Below are 18,651 nucleotides of genomic sequence, written 5' to 3' on the forward strand. Positions count from 1 at the left end.
CTGTCATGTTCCTACCTGCGGGTTGGAGGGGTGGGAGACCCAGATGAAGGGCCTAGAATAATCCAGAAAGTCCTGTGGCGGACTGTGCTCATGCCGTCCTATTGAGAACCAGCTTTGCAGCATTGTGTGGGGGATTTTTAGTGGGGTGGGGGAATCCTACAGCTGCCTAAAGTATTTGTCTCTTAATTCCTAGTAGAAACGACTCAACATCCACTGCAGGCTGCTCAAGGCGCGCACAACATCTTGATGGAGCGTGTTTTTACAGGACTATGCTAACTTCTAAGCAGTTCTCAATCCTCCTTTCCTGCTCAGCGTAGCTCTCTCATTTTCATTCCCAGGCAGCACAGACAAGAGAGAGTTAGCCTTCGGGAACCTTCTGCCTTTTCTTTTTTTTTTTTTCTAGCATTCTTCTTTTACTAATACAGAAACCTCACTCTCATGCCCCCTCCATGGTGTAGGGACCCTCACCCTCACTCTGGCTTCACTTGGTTCTGAAACTGCCCCTGCTTGTCGCTCACCCCACTGTGCAGTTCAGATGGCGTGGGCCTCCCGCTCCTCAGCTTTCAAGACCCTCTTTCAAGCACTGTGATAAACGCGCTTAATTTGTGCTATTGTGACCGCAACCCTCCGGCTACCTGGTTGCAACACCCCTGGAAGGTCCTCAGTGAGATACTCTGGCTTTTTGTCTGTCTGTTTTGTTTTTGTTTTTGCTTTCATTTTTTTGGTTCTTTTTATTATCGTTGAAGGATAGTCAGCTTGCAATTTTGCATCAATTTCTGGTGTACAGCTACTCTGATTTTAATGACCAGAGGTGAAGTCGCCAGCACGGGGGTGTTGGGGCAGCACTGCATAGCAACTTACAGCCCTTTACGTCTCCCTCAGAGTTCACCATCTTCACCTCATTTGTTCCTCGGTGATTCTGTGGAATAGGGGAAGCAGGTATCCACTCACTCATCCATTCATCCATTCAGCCAACCAACTAACCAACCAGACGTTTATCGAGCACCTACTGGTTGCTAGAAACTATTCTAAACTCATGAGTTGCAGTGAAACAAAACAGACAAAAACCCTGTTCTCGGGGTGCTTCATCCTAGAATGGATGTCCTCATAAATATTATTATCCCCAGTATTCACAGAAAGAAACCAAGAAAAAGAGAATTTCAACCCTAAGGTCGGATCGCTCCTTTAGGTCTGGATTTAGAATCCAAATACTGTGTCCAGCTCTCAGAGTAAGGAGAGCAGCATGGGGGTGACAGGAATCAGCTCGTCCAGCCCCTGGTTCTGTGGAGGGCAGTGGTCCACACAGTCACATGGCTCTTGGGGGCAGAGCTCGGGCCGTAGCCTGGCTTTCCTAAGTGCCAGCCCCCAGACCCTGCCCATGAGTTCTTGGATCCTGTAGTGGCCTGAAATTCACTGGACCTGTCACTATCCTCACCCACCTAGTGACCTCTGTTTTAGTCCACTCAGGCCGCTGTAACCCAGTACCACAGACCGGGTAGCTTAAAAGCAACAGAGATGTCTTCCTCATGGTTCTGGAGGCCAGGGGTCCGAGATCGGGGCTGTGCTGTGGTTCTTCCGGGCGTCCTGCTGTGTCCTCACATGGCAGCAGGCACAAGGGGTCTCTCTGGAGCTGCTTCTATAAAAGCACTGATCCGTTCCTGCCCTCATATTCTAATCAGGTCTCTGAGACCCCACCCCCTAATGCTGCCATCTTGGGGGGGGGGTTAGGGTCTCAGCGCATCAGTTTGGGGGGAGGGACATACAAACATTCAGACCGCAGTGGCCTCCGTACTTCCTAACCCAGCAGAGATTTCACAGCCCATTTTCCTGAGTACTGTTAAGTGCACTCCCTCAGTTCCCTTGCCCGGCCCTTCCTCCCTCCCAGTGCCTGGGAAAACCCGAGCCTTGGCTGAATTCAGTCTTCCGTGGTCTGCACCCTCCCACCCAGGAGACTTGGGTGCGGCCGGAGAATTAACACGTGCCACGCGGACGACTCTCACTCACCACTCGGGGTCACTGACCTCGCGGGGACTTGCTGCTGCCCGCCAGCCCTCCAGCCTGTGCTGGTCAGTTCCCTCTCCTGCTCTTTCCTGGATGCCTTCTTCTCACCTTCTCTCCTCAGTCATCAAACAGCCCCTTCTCCCTCCCTTGGTCTTTGCTGAGAAGACAGAAGTAGTTGGAAGAGGCCTTCCACGGACTTCCACACCGAGAACCACCATACACGGTCCCCTAACCTAGGCCTTCTCTGCTCTTGCCACCGATGACCTGTCCTGGGCCCTGTCAGAGGCCGTTGCCATCACCTGTGCATTGGAATCTCCCCTGCTGCCCATTCAGGAGCCTCACTCTAAAAATATCCCCTCATCCCCTGCATCCTTAATTTACTGCTTGACAGATCTTTCATATCAGCATACAAGTTGCAGTTTCCCCCATCTTAAAAAATAAAAGCAAAGCCTTTCTTGACCCCCATTCCCCTGCTAGCTATCAACCCATTTTCTGCCTCCCTTTTTAGCAAAATCCCTCAAAATTGTTGTTTGCCCCTCCCGCTCTTTCTTGAACCACTCCAGTTAATCGTCATGCCTGACTCTGTACCAAGCTGCTCTTTCCAGGTCATCATATTGCCAAGTTCAGTGTTGTCCCCGTCTTTCTCTACCTCTTGGCAGCATTTGACAAGCCAGTCCCTTCCTCTCCTCTTCCCTCCTTGGAGCCCTTTCTTCACTTGGCTTCCACAATTCCACCTTCTTGCTTCTGCTACCACACGGCAAGGTTTCCTCCTCGCTCTGGTCTCTAGTGGATGGTGCAGCCCAGGACTCAGTCCTAAGTCCTCTTCCCTTCTTTTCTTCATCTCCCATGGTGGCCGTGGTGCATATAGTTAAATCCCAACTACATCTCCCATTTGGTCTCATCCCTGAAGCCCAGATTTGCATATCCAGTTGTCTATCAGGTGTCTGCACGTGGATAGTTATTGGCGTGTCCAATTTAACGTGTCACCTCCGGTCCCTCACCAGACCTGCTCTACCCGCAGTCTTTTCCCACCTCAGGTAACAGCGAGTCCAGACTTTCAGATGCACAGGCTGAAACCTTAGCATCACCCTTCATTCTCCTGTCTCAAGCTTCACCTCCAAGTCCATTGGCAAATCCTGTCTGCTCCACCTTCAAAATATTCCCATCTTAACACCTCTGCAGGGACCACCCTGGTAGCAGGGTAAAGAGAGTTCTCAGAGAAGGGAGGAGCTTGCACAGAAACCCTAAGGCAGGGGAAGATGCATGACTGGAGTACCTCAGAAGGGAGAAAGGCGTGATTCTTCAGTCTGGGGAGCCGCCTGCCCTTTTGGCCCCGTTATGAAATGGGGTCGAAGCGATCCCTGTGGGGATCTGAGCTTTGGCCGCTGCCAAGTGGTCTGGCTGTCTGGAATGGGTCTGTCCAGCTCTGAGGGATGTGCATGACTCCGTTCATTGCATGCACATTACGTTTGCAGTCTATGTTGTGTGTGTGTGTCAGTGTATATGCATTCACATGCACACATAAGTATGTGTTTTCTCCCACTCTGGACATCTTTTCCTGGATCCTGAGCCTTCAGTGTACCAAGGTAGTTCCATGTCCTGTCTGCTGGGGGATCCCCAGAACCACCCGCTCATGACTTTAGTCCTAGATGAAGCAGCCTTGGGGTTCCCTGCATTGTTCTAGGCAAAAATGACCTAGGCCTTGTGGGTGAGTCACCCTAGAACAAGATGACCTCAGAGCGCTTGGCTCCTTCTCTGCAGAGCCAGGACTCTTGCCCTTTATCCCCCACCCCCAAACCCTTTGCTCCTCCTGAAATCAGGGTCTTCTAGAGACGGGTATTTGGGCACACGGCAGCAGTTGGGACAGGGTCAGAGGCAAGGCAGGCTCAGGCCACTGATGTGCTCTGCTTTATCCCTAACAGCCGTGTAATTAGAGGAAAATTGGTCCAATGTGAGGTGCGGGAAAGTTCAAAAAGGGTTGTTTTAGGGTCTTTGTGCTTGTTTTCTTTTCATGCTGGAGCCTTGTGTTGGATCCTGGCGAGGTGAGATCCTGGGCAAGCCCCAGAGCTCCCTAGAGCTGGACAGATATCTCGGAACAAAGTCACGCATGAGGGCAGGCAGGGGCTGAGAATGCCGTTGGGGAAGTTCTGAATGGACAGATCGTTTAGGTCTGAGAGGGGAACAAGGATAAATGCTCTTAAGAGATGGCTGCGGATTCCCCTCCTGGCTTGGGGGCAGTGATTTCCTGGGACCCTCAGAGCCTTCTGAACCTAGAGGACAGCAGGACATTAAATAGGCCTTGGACAGTAAGGCCAAGGAAGCACAGGGTCAGTTTCCTAGTCTGCTTTGACTCAGTGTCTCTAGCTATAAAATGAACAAATACTCCTTGTTAGTGGCTTCTAGGATTGTTGGGTGGCCTTCTGGTCAACCAAGCACCCAAGAGTTAAGGAAGCAGAGTGGTGAAGGGGTTCAGAGCATGGATTTTTGGTGTCAGAAAGAGATCTGTCCAAACTTTATTTATCAGCTGTGTGACTTTAGACAAGTCCCATAACCTCTCTGTGCCTTAGTTTCTTTGTGTAAAGTAATGACAGTAGCAATGTCACTTTAAGGATGAAATGAGATAATGCATATAAAGCACCTCCCGCAGCACTTAGTACGCTGTAAGTGCCTTGTGTTGACAGAAAAAAAAAAAAAAAAGGAAGGAAGGAAGAAACAACAAGAACAAAGAGGTCATTGTTGCTTTGATGCTAAGGCAAGTTGGTTATTATAATAGTGCTCACCAAATATCCAAGCATCCCTGTGGGTTTCCCAGCTTCTTTTGCAGTTAGGTTCAGCCGTGTGACTAGTTCTGGCCAACAGACTGAGAGCTGAAGTGATAGGAGTCACTACTAGGTCAAGGAAGTTACAGGGTGATACGGCTCCTCCCCAGAACCCTGACCTGGGAGGCCCCATGGTTCTCTGTAGCATCTTATAAGACGGAGCAAGCCCCTTGTGTGAGTGTGGAATCTGTGCCCACTGGGTTAACCCAATGAGATTTTGGAGTTTATTTGTTACTGCTAATAGCCTTGCTGACCAATACAATCATCTATGAAGGAGAGATAAATGTCCCCGACTTCTGACCTCTTGGGGCATCTGGGGATGATGATAATGATAATAGCAGTAGCTGTAACAGCTACCATTTATTGAGCACTTGAGAAACACCGCAGAGCCCATCACAGATGTGAAACCATTCAGCCCTCTCAGGTATCTCTGACGAGGTTTGTGTTTTGCTATTACATAATGATTGTGTTCCAAAAATAAACTCTTAAGTTATTTTTGAAAAAGGCTCACTTAAACAACTTCAGTGGGGAAAAAACTGCTTAGGGCAAGCGTTCCAGACTATGACAACAAAGTTATTTATCCAACAGAAATGTCAAAAGTAAAGGTTTTTAATTGCTATTAGGACGTTTTTGAAGTTACAAACTAAAAATAACAGATTTTCAAAACTGACATTAGCCAACCTAAATGTCACTGAGCAAATGCTGAATTCCGTGGAAGACAAGATTCAGGTCAACTTGCTTCCAAACCGTCAAAATAAATTGTGGCTTGGTCCAGAAGTGCTATTAAAAGGAGGTCCCATTAGATCTCAATAAAGCTGCTACCCAAAAAATGTAAAACTAAAAATACATTTAAAAAAAAAAAGGGGGGAGATCCAAATAGTAAAGAATAGCCAGTCACCCAACCAAAGTGGCCCCGGGGCGTTGGAGCTGTAAGCCGCTAGATCTTCCCCCCACGCATGCAGGGGCTGTTTCTGATCATAACAGTGGTATAAAGCAGCAATCGGCACAAATCAGGTTCCTTGCTGAACTGGTCATGTTGCATCCAATTTACATGGTGAAAATGTGCATAGCAGGAAAAAAAAGCCCTGAATTTGATTTGTTAGGCAGATTAGGGAACCAAGAGACTACGAAGCCATCAGTGGCTACAGTGAGCAACTGTGGAAACTGCTCCTGTTCAGGGTTCTCTGCTCTTTTCTCTGCTCTGCTCTGCTCAGAGGTCCCCTGATGTATTGTGACATCCGTACATCCTCGTGGATGGAGGTGCCACCTCTGAGCTGGGATTCCAGGCCTCTGGGTTTGGTTCTGCCCTTCTCCTGGGGCCTGCCAGGAAGTGTCCGGCCTGGAGCTTCCGCTCTGAATAGCAAAGCTACTTTGGCCCTCGGTGATGCTTCTGAAAATACCAGTAGACCTGGAAGGCATCCAGGCTGCCTAGGAAAGTGCCTGGAGAAGGGGACCCAATTGATTTCATTGCTAAAGCAAACAGTCCTGGTGACCTTTGGGAATGAGCACACTTTGACTCCCTCCCTCCCTCAGGCCTTAGCTGCAGCAGCTGAACATTCCACACCTCCCTGAGAAAGGGGAGGCCCTTGCTGTGAGGGTGCTGGGGCCTGCTGCTGCCTGAGGTGCTTCCTTCCCGCCTCCTCTCACTGGTCCTGTACTGACTGAGGGGAAGCACCAGCCCTTGCTGGACAGTAGGTCAATAGTGAGGCAGGTGAGCCTGGGAGCCGCGTCTCTTGAAGATTCTGGAGGATGATGCAGACAGACTCAAGCAAGTGGGCCCCCCGGGCATCCTGTTCACCTGAAAACAGGCTGGCTCCCCTCACCCAGCCCAGGAAGCCCATTGATTTTTCAGGCTCCCCGAACTGGCCATTCCCACCTTGCGAATTGCTTATGAAATTCAACAGGCCTTTACTGAAGGCCCCCTCGCATGCCTGTGTCTGCTTGGGTCACCGATATTAGACATACTTCCCGCTCTCAAGGACCTTCAGGAGTTAATGGAAAGTTGAGACCCACACATTAGGTAATACATCATGACAGTCTCAGATGAAGGGCTGAATTTAAATACCAGGTATCATTATCCAGGAGAGGTTAAGAGCACAGGTTTGGCATCAGGTGTCTGGGTTCAAATCCCATCGCCATGATTTGGTCAAGTTTGACTTTGGGCAACTCTGTTTCCTTATTATAGGGTGACCAGGAGTACTAGCCTCAAAGCATTTCCATGTGGAATTAAAAGAGATGGCACGTGGGACGTGCCTTGTGCACTACAGACTCATGGTCTTCGTGTTATTACCAGCTATGGCTACTAGTTGTCAAAATATATTTGAGGGACCCCAGAAGTAGAAGTCCTGAATCTAAGCACACCCGCTACCGCACGGTGGGCCTCCCTGCTCTGTTTCTTTCAGCAATGGTTAGTCATTCTGACTGATCAGTTACCCAAGCGGGAGCCCCCGGGGCCACTTGTAACACCTCCACTCCTGCAACTCTCTCAACTCTCACGTGCGTTCAGTCACAAAACCCTGCTGACTGCCCCCTCACATCTATCTCCGACACTCTGGTATGACTCTTACCCTCAGCCAGGTCCTCACACGGCCACACTGATTAAACAGCTCGCCTTGCTTCTGATTTCACCTTCTTCCAAACCAGGCGTATGGCTACTCAAGAGAACTTTTAGAAATCCAAAACAGACCATCATTCCCTTGCTCAGACCCTTTCTGTGGCTCCTTAGGACTCTCAGTAAACAGCCAAGCCCGAATCCTTTTCTTGTGACCCTCAAGGGCCCTCATGATATGACCTCTGCCTGGCTCTGCAGCTTCATCCTTTGTGTTCCCCAAGTACCTCCATGTTCCAGACACTCTGGGTCTCCTGGTCCTCCGTGACCATGCGCATACTGCTCTCAGAGTCTAGAACCCTTTATCCCTGTCTCCTGAAGAGTCTCAATTACGCTTTAAAAATAAACACCAAGCTGCTTTCCTTGGGAAGCCTTCCTTTCCCAGGTCTGGGTGAGCTGCCCCTCCTCTGTGCTCCTACAGTATCTTTGCTTGCAAGATTATGCTGCAAATTTTTGTTTCCATGTCTGTCTCCTTCACCAGCATCTGACATCCTTCTTCATCTGCATCTTACTCATGCAGATAGAGGGAGGCACTGTATTTGTAATGAAAAGTGACCGGTAAGATGGATGGGTGGATAGGGGATAAATGGACAAGATGGGTAGATGGATGGATAAGTGAATGGTTGAGTAGAATAGTGGGTGGATGGATGGATGGACAGACAGACCATAGACAGACAGGGTAAAGGGTTGGTTGTGTGAACGGATAAGCTAATGGTTGCATGGTTGAATGAATAGACCAATGAATGACTTCAATAAAGTGGCAAAAGCCTCTAATGAGATCTTACACCCTGGTACCCTGAGGAGGACCGTCAGGGTACCACAAAGACAAGGCTCTGTTTCTTGGAACTTCACAGTTCAAGCTGAAAAGCAGGATGACCTTGCAAGTAGCAGCCAGAGGGGTTTTGACCTTGACTCTCCCCATTGTTCCAGGAGGAAAGCTGAGGAGTGTTGACCTTAGAGGGAGAGAGGACACCCAGATGGGCTTTACATCACTGACCTGGCCCATAGCCTGTTTGCCGACCTCCTCAGGTCTGACCTCATACCAGCCCGTTCGGTCCTTTTCTCCATCCAGGCATCACGGATTTATTTCTAGCTTGATCTAGGGCAGATTTGCACGTCTGGGCCCAGGGTGACAGAGCAGCAGATGGCATGAGTGATGGAGGACACAGTGGCCACCAGCCTCCTCCGTCTGCAGCCCAGCGCTTACCTGCTCCTCTCTCAGAAGACGGCACATTTCATGCTTCATTTTCCTGTTCGGGAGCTGCTCGTGGAGCCGCCGCACGAGAAGTGCACCTTGTGCAGCTTGGAGCCTTCGTCAGCTCTTTGAGGAAGACCTTTCAGGACCACTTGGTTCACTAAATAAACATGAATAAATCCTGGAATAGAATGAACCAGAAATGAAATGTATCGAGCTCACCTTGATGCGGAGGACCAGTATGCAGCCCACCCAGGCCAAAGCAGAGAGACCCCGATGCTCTGGGGAGAAGAGCCCAGCCCAGCCACCCTGCAGTCCTCGTTCAGGGTTTATGAAGCAGCAGGCAGAGCACAGTTGACTACATTTGGTTGTGTTTTTATTTTTGTCCAGCCACAAATACCGGCAAAGAACTGCAAACGATTCCTTCCCTTCCTGGAGCCTCGGAGCCAAGCTGGTTTTATTTTTAGCCTCAGCTCTGGTTTTGAGCTTTTAGCACGCCCAGTACCCTAGGCACTGCAGGCAGCGGTGGGCCTCAGTGCAGGGTTTTTGCCTAGACTGGAGCGTTGGTTGTCTGAGTGTGACTCTCACCAGGCTTTGTGCAGCTATGACGAGAGAGGGTGGTTCCAGACAGACCCTCAGAGAGACCCGCTACTGGCCTTGGGGACTTCCAGGAGTGCCCTCTTCAGGAAGGGAAGTGCACTCACGGTGACAGGTGTTCTGGGCTGGGGGTGGTGGAGGGGGCAGATCTGGATGAAAGGGAGCAGAGACGAAAAGAAGAAAAGGAAGGGGAGAACAGAAGGGAAGGAAGCTGTCGCTGTTGAAAGGCTTTGAGCAACCCAGGGGATCAGAACCAGGGCTCTGGCGGTAGGCGCCCAGGTCTGCATCCTGCCTTTACCACTTCCTAACAGGGTGGCCTCGCAGAACGCGCTCAGCCTCTCCAGGCATCCGTGTCCTTGTCTGTGAGATGCAGGTAACAGTGAAGGCTGTCTTCAAGCTGCCCTGCCTAACATGTAGTGTAGCATCTGACATGCGCTTCTGACTCAGTTTGGTTATGATTGCCATGTTCTCATTACAGTGCTAAACGTTTATGCACATGCTGTGTCGTTAAGACTTACTGTAACTCACCGAGTAGGGTCGTTTGGCAGGTGGGAAACTGAGGCTCAGCGAGCTAGGTAACTTCCCCTAGGTCCCACGGCAAGAGCATGATAGAGCCAGACCTGAACCCAGCCTGGCCAACCTCACAGTCACAACAGCATGCCCTCTCCGGGACCAGTGCTTCCACGTGTTCGAGAGGGACTTAACACTGACTGTACGGAAGCTGCTCTGAACAAGGAGCTAGATCCCCAGCCCTGCCCTCCTCTCCCCCGGGATCCCCGCTTTCATCCCATTTCCATGACAGGAACACAGGAAGAGCAGATACTGGGACACAGGAAGAGCAGATCAAAAGAGCCCCGGTCAAATTCACAGAGACAGAAATTAGAATGATGGCTGCCGGGGATGAGGGGGCAAGGGCAGTGGGGTGGTGGTGGTCAGTGGGTGTAGCGTTTCAGTTTTGCAAGCTGCAAAATCTCAGGAGATCTGTTGCTCAACAATGTGCATATGCTTAACGCTGCAGAACTTTAGACTTAAAAATGTCTAAGATGGTCAATTTTATGTTATGGCTTTTTCTTTAAACCACAATTAAACAAAAATTAAAAAAAAAAAATTCCAGTGCGGGAGTCAGGTTGCTGTTTTGGTAGGGCAGGGAGTTTGAGTTTCTCTTGTCCAACTTCCCAGCCTTATCTTGGCTTCCTTCCAGTCAGGAGTCTCACCGACAGCATCGCTGGTCCACTCCTGCCCACACGCCGGGTGAACCCCTTTAGGGCTGAGCCACACGCTTCTGACAGGAGCCTCGTTCCTCGAGGTCCTAAATGTTTCTCTCTCACACACTTTGCCTTTTTAAACTTCCCTCTAGTCCCCTGTCCTTCTCACGTATTTGTCCGTCGACCTGGAATGAAAAAGGGAAAAGGGTATAAACGCCGTCCGGGGAATCATGTCTGCTTGGTGCGGTGGGGGCAGTGCAGACTTTGGGGCCAGAAGCCGGGAAGCAGCTCGCCTTTTCTTCCCTTCACCTGGCTTGGCTCTAAGATGGGCTAATACAGTTACCTCAGGAAGCCCAGCATGTGCAGTTCACTCCAAGCGGAGAAGTTCAGCCAGGCTGTCAGTGATGCTGTTGCACCAGGAGATTCTGAGGATTCTGGAGACAGGAGATTTGGGGACACTAGTTTGGGCTTCGCCGATTAGGCTGCATAGAGATGCTTGGACAGAGACACCTGGGAGCAAGCATGGAGCAGGTGTGCCCTCTTGGCCGCACGCTCCCAAGGAGCGCCGTCTTCATGGAGACCACAGCAATGGCTCACTGTCCCTCAGAAACGCAGGTGGCCTTCTTTTCTGTGGGCATCAGCATCAGCCACTCTCAGGAGAGAGTCTGGCTCTGTTGCCGCCATCCCCTGTGGGGCATCCCTACTGGGCTGGGTCTTCCCCCCAGCCACCCTGCACACCTGGACCGAGACCCGACGTCCCCATTGTGCGCGGTGAGGACAGCGCCCAGGGTCAATAACTTTTAGGGACCCATGAAAATGTTTTAATTTCTTTTAAAATTAGAAGAAGAGAAATGTGTTTGGGTCAAAGGAAACATTATGTAACATTAATATATTTGTTTTTATAATAACATAGTTATAATATATAATACTTAATTTTTTTTTAAATAGGGGAATGTGCCCGAAAAGGCATAAGTGCCGAGGGCCCACGGAAGTCGTAAACGGCTGGCAGGGATTCCGTCTGACCCTCCAACCCGTGGTGATCTGCCCCACCCTCTTCTCTGTCCCTGTCTCCACTGCTGTCTGTCCCACCACCCCCACCCCTCGCCACTTAGGATCTGGAATATTCTCTCTGGTATTTTATTTATATTTAGGATCCCGTTTCACATGCCGGATCCATCACTTGGCAGTAGCTAACTAGAGCAAGCACGTTCTGATCAGTTAGTGATGTCTCTCTGAGGCTTGTGACGGGGGAGTGGCCAAAAACATGCCGTATTCTTGCTTATGATTGACCTGTGCCTTTTATCCCCAACTTGTCTACAAGCTCCACTAGGTGGAATATACCTCACACGTGCTGAGCACACCCCGTGGAAAGATCTGGAAGCTCTTAATACCTGTTGACTGATGGATGGATCCAATTTCGTGTCCCCTTGACATCCTTTCATTCTTTTTTTCCTCTTCAGGCGCCTGAACAAGAATAAACTCCAAGTCCTCCCTGAAATGCTTTTCCAGAGCACCCCGAAGCTCACCAGACTGTGAGTAGCACGGTTTTGTGTTCTCTACCTGGTGTCTTGCCTGGATTTGCTGACGCGGAGAATGTGGCTGCCTGAGTGTGGAGAGCCCCGAGCCACGTGGGGCTTGGTAGCGCGTCGGCACACACGGACACTTGGAGCCGGGCTTCAGCACGCTGGCCCCCACACTCCTCGCCAGCCCGCCTTTCGTGGTCCCTTCCTTCAGGGATCAGCTGCGTGAGTGGCCGACGTGGGCTATGGTCTTGTGGTAGCGTCTGCCTCCTTTGCAAGGAGGGAGGAAACTTTTCCTTATAACTTGAGTCTGAATTTATCTCAGGGAAATGCCCTGAGGGTGCGCTTGGATTCACACAAGCCAGCCAGTGGTCTCAAGGGCGCTGGTTTGGAGTAAATGTTTCAACCTCACGTGGCCTTGCTGGTGGTTGGAAGGATTCCTTTGTCTGCTTCCTCCTGCTGCTGGTCTTAGAATGCTGGGTCTGGAGGTCTGTGACTTTGTGGGGAAAAGAAAGAAACACCATGAATTTTGCTTTATCTTTGGAATGGTCCAGGATATAATGAGAAGGATGGGAGGGGACTTGGAGATGCCTCTGTGTATTTATTCAGCATGAGAGTTTGGAAGGTCCAGAGTTGGAGGTGCACGTCAGGATGGAGATTGCGGTTCATGTCTTGTGGGTTTTAGGCAGTTGCTGATTATTGACGGTGAACAGCTCCATGATTTTGAACCAGAAAGTCCTGCTGGCAGTGACTAGTGTACATTACGGGGTGAAGGGGTTGCCCAGGGCTTGACTTTCTGGATGGAGTGATAAGTGTCTGACTGCGGCGAGGGTTATACCCTGGCTGGGAGGCTCTCACATTACCGGGGAGGCTCCAGAGTGGTGGCCACCGTTCTCGTTTCCAGGGGCTGTGTTTGATACCTACTTATGCAGTCCACCAATGCATGTAGGCTCTGGGATCGACTGGGAAATACGAAACACACAGAATGCGTGCGCTTAAGAAATCAGGAATCTGTATCTCTGTGTGTACACACACACAGAGGCTACACACATGAACGTACTTTCAAGAGCACTGTGTTGGAACAGAAACAGGCCAGGGCTGGCTGGTGTTTCAGTGGTGCAGTGGCCCTGTGTGCCTTCTCTAGGACACACCTGGCTTTGTCAAGGTCTCCTCTTGCTGGTGCCCCGTTTCCCTCGCTCAGCCCACCTGGCTGGCTTGGCTAAATGTGGGAAACGGTGTGCCTCCATTTTCCGTCTTCCACTCTGAATCCTCCGTGACGGGCGTGAGGGTGTGGGAAGTGCGATGAGTGTCCAGCAGAGCTGAGGAGCGATACCAAACGGGCACACAGGGAAACCACTCTGGTTTTTAACTTCCTCTTCCCTGTACAGTTCCTTCCGTAATTTGCTCACCTAATGGCCATCTCCCCACCCAGCACTACCATGTGCCTTTTCAGTCTGCTTTTAACGAAATAATCAGGCTATATGCTGTTCGTCTTGAATCTGAGCATCACTTTTGAGCCTGTGGAGCTGGGGCTGCTGGGCGACTTTGAGCGGGTGGGGTCTGTGTCCCAGTTGCCGCAGGACATCAGCGGGGCAGGTTCTTGCTCACAGAAGGCGTGGCCTTGCAGCTGCTCCCCATGGCCTTCAGGTGATGCCCATTTTGTGCAAGGCTGGTCTTGATTCAGGCAGAGGACGAATTTCAGGGAGTGATAACAGGTCTCTGAGATGCTGGGGGCCAGGCCGAGGCAGGTGGCACAAGGGTGTGGGAATGTCCAGTGTAACTGCCAGTGTCTAACTGAGAGAGGTCGGGAGAGTCACTTCCGTCCTGTGCCTAGACATCCTTATCAGTAAGTGGGAGTTGCCCCTCTTCCCTTCTCCCCCCCCCTACCCCGGAGCTGTAAGTATCCTATGAGATTATGGCGTGCGTGTATTTTCTAGGGTTTAAAGTGCTGTATGAGAGTTATCGCCGAGATTCATATCGTTACTCCTACATTTCCCATCTTCACAGCCTCAGTTTCTAATCTCCTTTCTCTGGGAGGCATGAAGGAACCAGGAGCTGCCAAGAACACTCCTATTATGTGGAGCTTTTGCTTCGAGCGGGAAAGCTGCAGCTGGGAAGGCAGAGATGACCTTTGACTCATTTTGGTACCCATCCGTCTCCAGGTCCCCAGCCAGGTACAGTGTGACACGCATAGGCACTCAAGAGTTAGGTGAGTGAATAAATGAATGATGCAGGCCTAAGGATATAAACAGTGCTCTCAGGGAGTTTTGATTCTTTCATGCAACATTCATTCATTCACTCGCTCATTCATTCATTCATTAATAAGCTTTTCCTGGGTGCTTGTTCCTGGTGTTGAGCTGCAGACATGCAGACATGAAGGATGCCCAGTTCTCCGTGTGCCCTGTCATGACACATTCTGAATGGCTGCCAAAAAGCTGAGAGCTAAATATAAATTTGTTTTTTAATTGAAGCAACTATAGTAACCCAGGCTTGGGCTGTAATCAGCAATCCCTTTTTCTCTCTGGGCTTGATCTTTGATTTTTCTTAATGACCCTGTTGTGTCTTTGTCTTATTTTGTCAGCCATTCCAGGGCCTTTCTGGAAATAAGCAGGGTGCAAATTAGAAATCAATAAATGTGCAATCATGAGTGTGTATACATATGGCACTGGCTCTGTTTTAAAAGAGAGCTGCCTCTCGGTAGACACAGCGAGCCATTTTCCGGGAAATGCTGGATGGGGATGCTGGGCGGCCGTCTCCCCCGTGGTCTGCCATGTGGGATAAGCTGCAAATCTGGACACCCTTTATCTTATTGGATCTACAGACAAAACCTGCATAATACTCAGTGTTACCTCAAAAATACCTTTTGGAGAGGCTTTGATTGTATAATAAGACATGTCTCAAGTAGTGATGGGAAAGGGAAATAATATTTATTGAGAACCTGTGCTATTATAATGCTACTACTAACTGTTAGTGACGGAAATGTGACTAAAACTAGTTTAACCCAAAGGGGAAATATGTTAGTTCATATGCCTGAGAAGGCCAGCCGGGGTTACAGATGGCTTTAGGAGTAGCTGAGTCCAGGGGCGTGGCGGTGTCACTGGGACTTTATCTCACTCCCTCCAGCCCTCGGAAGAATGCACGGGATGGTGGGCAAAAGCACACTCGGAGGGAACTAAAGCCTAGCAACCTGGGTGGAGAGGGTGTCCTTGACAACGGTCCTGCAGAACAGAATGAGGGTCACACGTGCAGCTCTGAGCAGATCGTTGCTGCTGGTGAGATGGTGTCCTCTCATTGATCGGGTTTGGGTCATATGTTCATCACAGTTGTTCGGGGGTGTGGGTGTGCGGGGCTTGGGGATGGGTTTCCCAAAGGAAAGAATAATTCTGTTATCAGAAGACGGAGGGAAGAGATGCCAAACTTGAAGCATAGCAGACATCCGCAAGTTTATTGAGCATCTAGCCTGTGCAGTTCACTGTGCTTTCACTGGGTGGTGTGGAGCCTCACAGTAACACCTTGCGATAACAATAGTGAACAGATTGCATGCCAGGTGCTCTTCTGAGCATTTTACTTATCACTCGCTTGATTCCCCTAACAATGCTGTGGAGGAGGTGCTGTAATTATTCCTGTTCTGTAGACATGAAACTGAGGCTCAGAGAGGTCAGAGATCTTGCCCAGCATCCTACAATTCGCAGTGACAGGACTAGAGTCAAATGTGGGTAGTCTGACTCCAAAGTCTGCTTTTTCCTACCGCAGTTAGCTCCCTGCCTTAGTACTCCCATTTTATAGATGAGGACACTGAGGCTCAGTTTGTCCATTTGTCTATGGACAAATCACTTGTCCATAGATCCTGTATTTCTAAGCAGCAGCACTGGGCACTCTGCCTCAACACTCAGTATTAAATCAGTATTAAATCTACTTCTGAAGCTTAGAGGTGCTGTCTACCTTACCCATGCTTGTCTGCCCAGGACACAGCAGCCCTGGGAACCGAGTGCATGTGTGTCGCCATGAGGTACTTCCGTTTTCTACCACGCCACACTGCCATGCTAGCTGTTGTGGAGCACTGAGGTCCTGCTAAGATGGTAGGTCATGGACCTGTCATGTATCCAAGTATCTCGATCAGGCTTTGGCTGGTTGCCCCACCCCAGACCCCCGCAGATCCAGCACCATCTGACTCCTTGACGCGTGTGTATAGTCGTGACGTATCTACCCTCTGACTCTGTTCTCCAGCACACAGAGCACGGGCCGTAGAATCTAGAGCTTAGAAGTACCCTGAGGTTTAGGTACTACCCCTGTGGTTGGTAGAACACTCAGCGAAGTCTCTGTCATGCCTTGGGCACTCAGTAACTATTAGCTCACTCCCGTCCTGATGTGGATCATGAGGTTCTCAAGTGTCAGGACCGTGCTTCTGCTCTTTCTAGGTTCCCTATCACTCCTGACCCAGGGCTGAGCATAGGAGATGGCAGGAAGATGAAGGGGTTGAGGGGCTGTCGGTCACTTGCTGTGAGACCATGGGCAAGTTACTTTACCGCTCTGGGTCTCAGGTTCTGCATCAGTAAAGCAGACAATAATAGGACCTATTTCTCTATGTTGTTGTGAGATAAACGGAAATAGCCCACAGACAACCTCTGGCATCGATTATAACAGATAGTAAGTACTCACTGAAAGATGGCCATGGTTAACTTTTGCTGGCTGACTGATGGGAATGGTGCGTGTGCTGGGGCTTTGGTATCTGTGGTGTAAACATTTTAGCACCTGGCAGGGAGTTCAGCTGCAGAACAAATGAGGGCTGAGGGAGTGTTGCACTGGGAGTGGGCAGATCCTGGTCCTCCTCCTGGCTCCACCACCCGCAAGCTGTGTGACCTTCGGTGTGTGACTTCACCTCTCTGAGCCTCACTTATCTCATCTAGAGAGGATGGGGTGGAGCGTGGTCTGTTCCATGTCTGTAGGTTATTGATTCCTCCTGTTTTGCCTCTCCTTCCAGCTTTCTCTTTCACCTACACATGGGGGAAGGACTGAAGGGTTTCTGCTTACTTGGAAGTTAAGTGGTTAATGTTGCCAGAAATTCCTTAGAAGAAGCGAAAGACAGGATGAAAACAGTAATTAAAAGCTCTCTGCCTTTCACCGGATTAGGGAGCTTTGAAGGGGATGAGAGGGATGTGGTGGTTCACAACTGTTTTTTGAGTTTGACTTTGCTGTATGAAGTTGAGCAGACCACCGGCGTCCTTCTGGTCCACCTCTCCTGGAGTCATGTCCAAAGAGTCCCTTAAATATTTGGTAGTGGTCTAAAGCCTGTAGCTGAATAAGCAGTGGTGCTAGCAACAGGACGGAGGCCCCCAGTTATTCCCCACACGGTTCTACAAGGTATTTGACAGGTTAAAAAAACGCCACTGGGGTTAAACTGCTGTCGCTCACTTGGGTCCGTGGAGTGATAAGAGCCTTGGGAAGTTAATCCCCAGGCAGCTGAAAACAATACGAACCGTGGCCAGCGGACTTAGCCCTGAGGCACTGGGGCGGCTGTCCTGGTGGAGCTGCTTCCCGTCCAAAGAGTTAAAGGTCGTGAGACCTCAGTTTCTTGGGAACTTACCTCCAGTGGGCGAGTCCTCCTCTGAGCTCTCATTTCCGCCCGCTTGTATTTCTCCTTCGTATTCACCATTTTCTGCCCTCATCACAAGGCCACGTGCATCCATGCCCTGTATCCTCAAACAAACCGGAAGCTGCTTTCGGCCAGGTGATCTAACGCCTCTTGGCGGCAGCCCAACATTTGAGCAGAGAACGGGGGCTTTGGAGCCTTACAGACCTGGGTTTGGATCCTACTCTCTGGTGACTGGCGCTGGGCAAGTGACCTCAGCTGTCTCAGTCCGTGAGAAAGTTGGCTGTAAAACGGGGGTGATAACCATCACCCCGGTGTTAGTGTGCGAGGGCTGCCATAGCAAGGTACCTCAGGCTGGATGACTTAAACAACAGAAATCTGTTTCCTCACCGTCTGGAGCCTGGAAGTGTCAGATCAAGGTGCTGGCAGGACTGGCTCCCTGAGGCCTCCCTCCTCGTCTTGTAGACGGCGGTCTTCTTGCTGCTGTTTCGCGTGGTTGTCCCCTGTTCACCCTCACCCTGGTGCTCCTTCCTCTTCTCATAAGGATGCCAGCCTTATTGGCCTAGGGCACCCACCACATTTTAGCTCAATCACCTCTTTAAAGACCCAATCTCCAAATATTCTGAAATCCTGGGGGCAGGGGCCTTAACAAAGAATTTACATCAGCACAGGCATTCCCCAGATGTGTATCGCGTATTTACCCTGGGTCAGGGGCTCTGCCAGCTGCTTTTAGGTAGATTCTTTTAGTCTCAGATTTAGGAGGTTAGTTACTACATTATCCCCATTTTAGAGATAAAAAAACAGAGTCCTAGAGATTTAGACAGCTTGCCCAAGGTCATAGAGCCAGTCACCGGAGGAGCCAAAATTCAAACCCAGGCTTGCCTGACTCCAGAGCCCACATTCCAGACCACAATCTCCATCCTATAGTTATGAGAAGTTAGTAACTAAAGAGCCAGGTGCCACCTAGTAGAAGGTCAGTTAGTTTCTTTATCTCTTCGACGCCCTAAATGAGCCCAGACTTGTGGACTGGCTGGAACCGAAGACCTCAAGGTGTTACCTTCTGCTACTTTGTAGGTCCTTTTGCAGCCATCTTAGCCTTCCAGTCCTGCGCTAACC

General features: G+C 50.2%; 1 protein-coding gene across 1 annotated transcript in view; it reads left to right on the forward strand.

The window, feature by feature from the left end:
- The window catches only part of SLIT3 (slit guidance ligand 3), a 583,328-nt gene that overhangs the window by 83,547 nt on the left and 481,130 nt on the right, over positions 1–18,651 (forward strand). Inside the window, exon 4 of the mRNA XM_074350310.1 lies at positions 11,886–11,957. Coding sequence (XP_074206411.1) covers positions 11,886–11,957 — 72 coding nt within the window. The remainder of the gene's footprint in view (positions 1–11,885; positions 11,958–18,651) is intronic.

Source organism: Camelus bactrianus, chromosome 22 (assembly GCF_048773025.1).
Source record: "Camelus bactrianus isolate YW-2024 breed Bactrian camel chromosome 22, ASM4877302v1, whole genome shotgun sequence".
Taxonomy (NCBI): Eukaryota; Metazoa; Chordata; class Mammalia; order Artiodactyla; family Camelidae; genus Camelus; species Camelus bactrianus.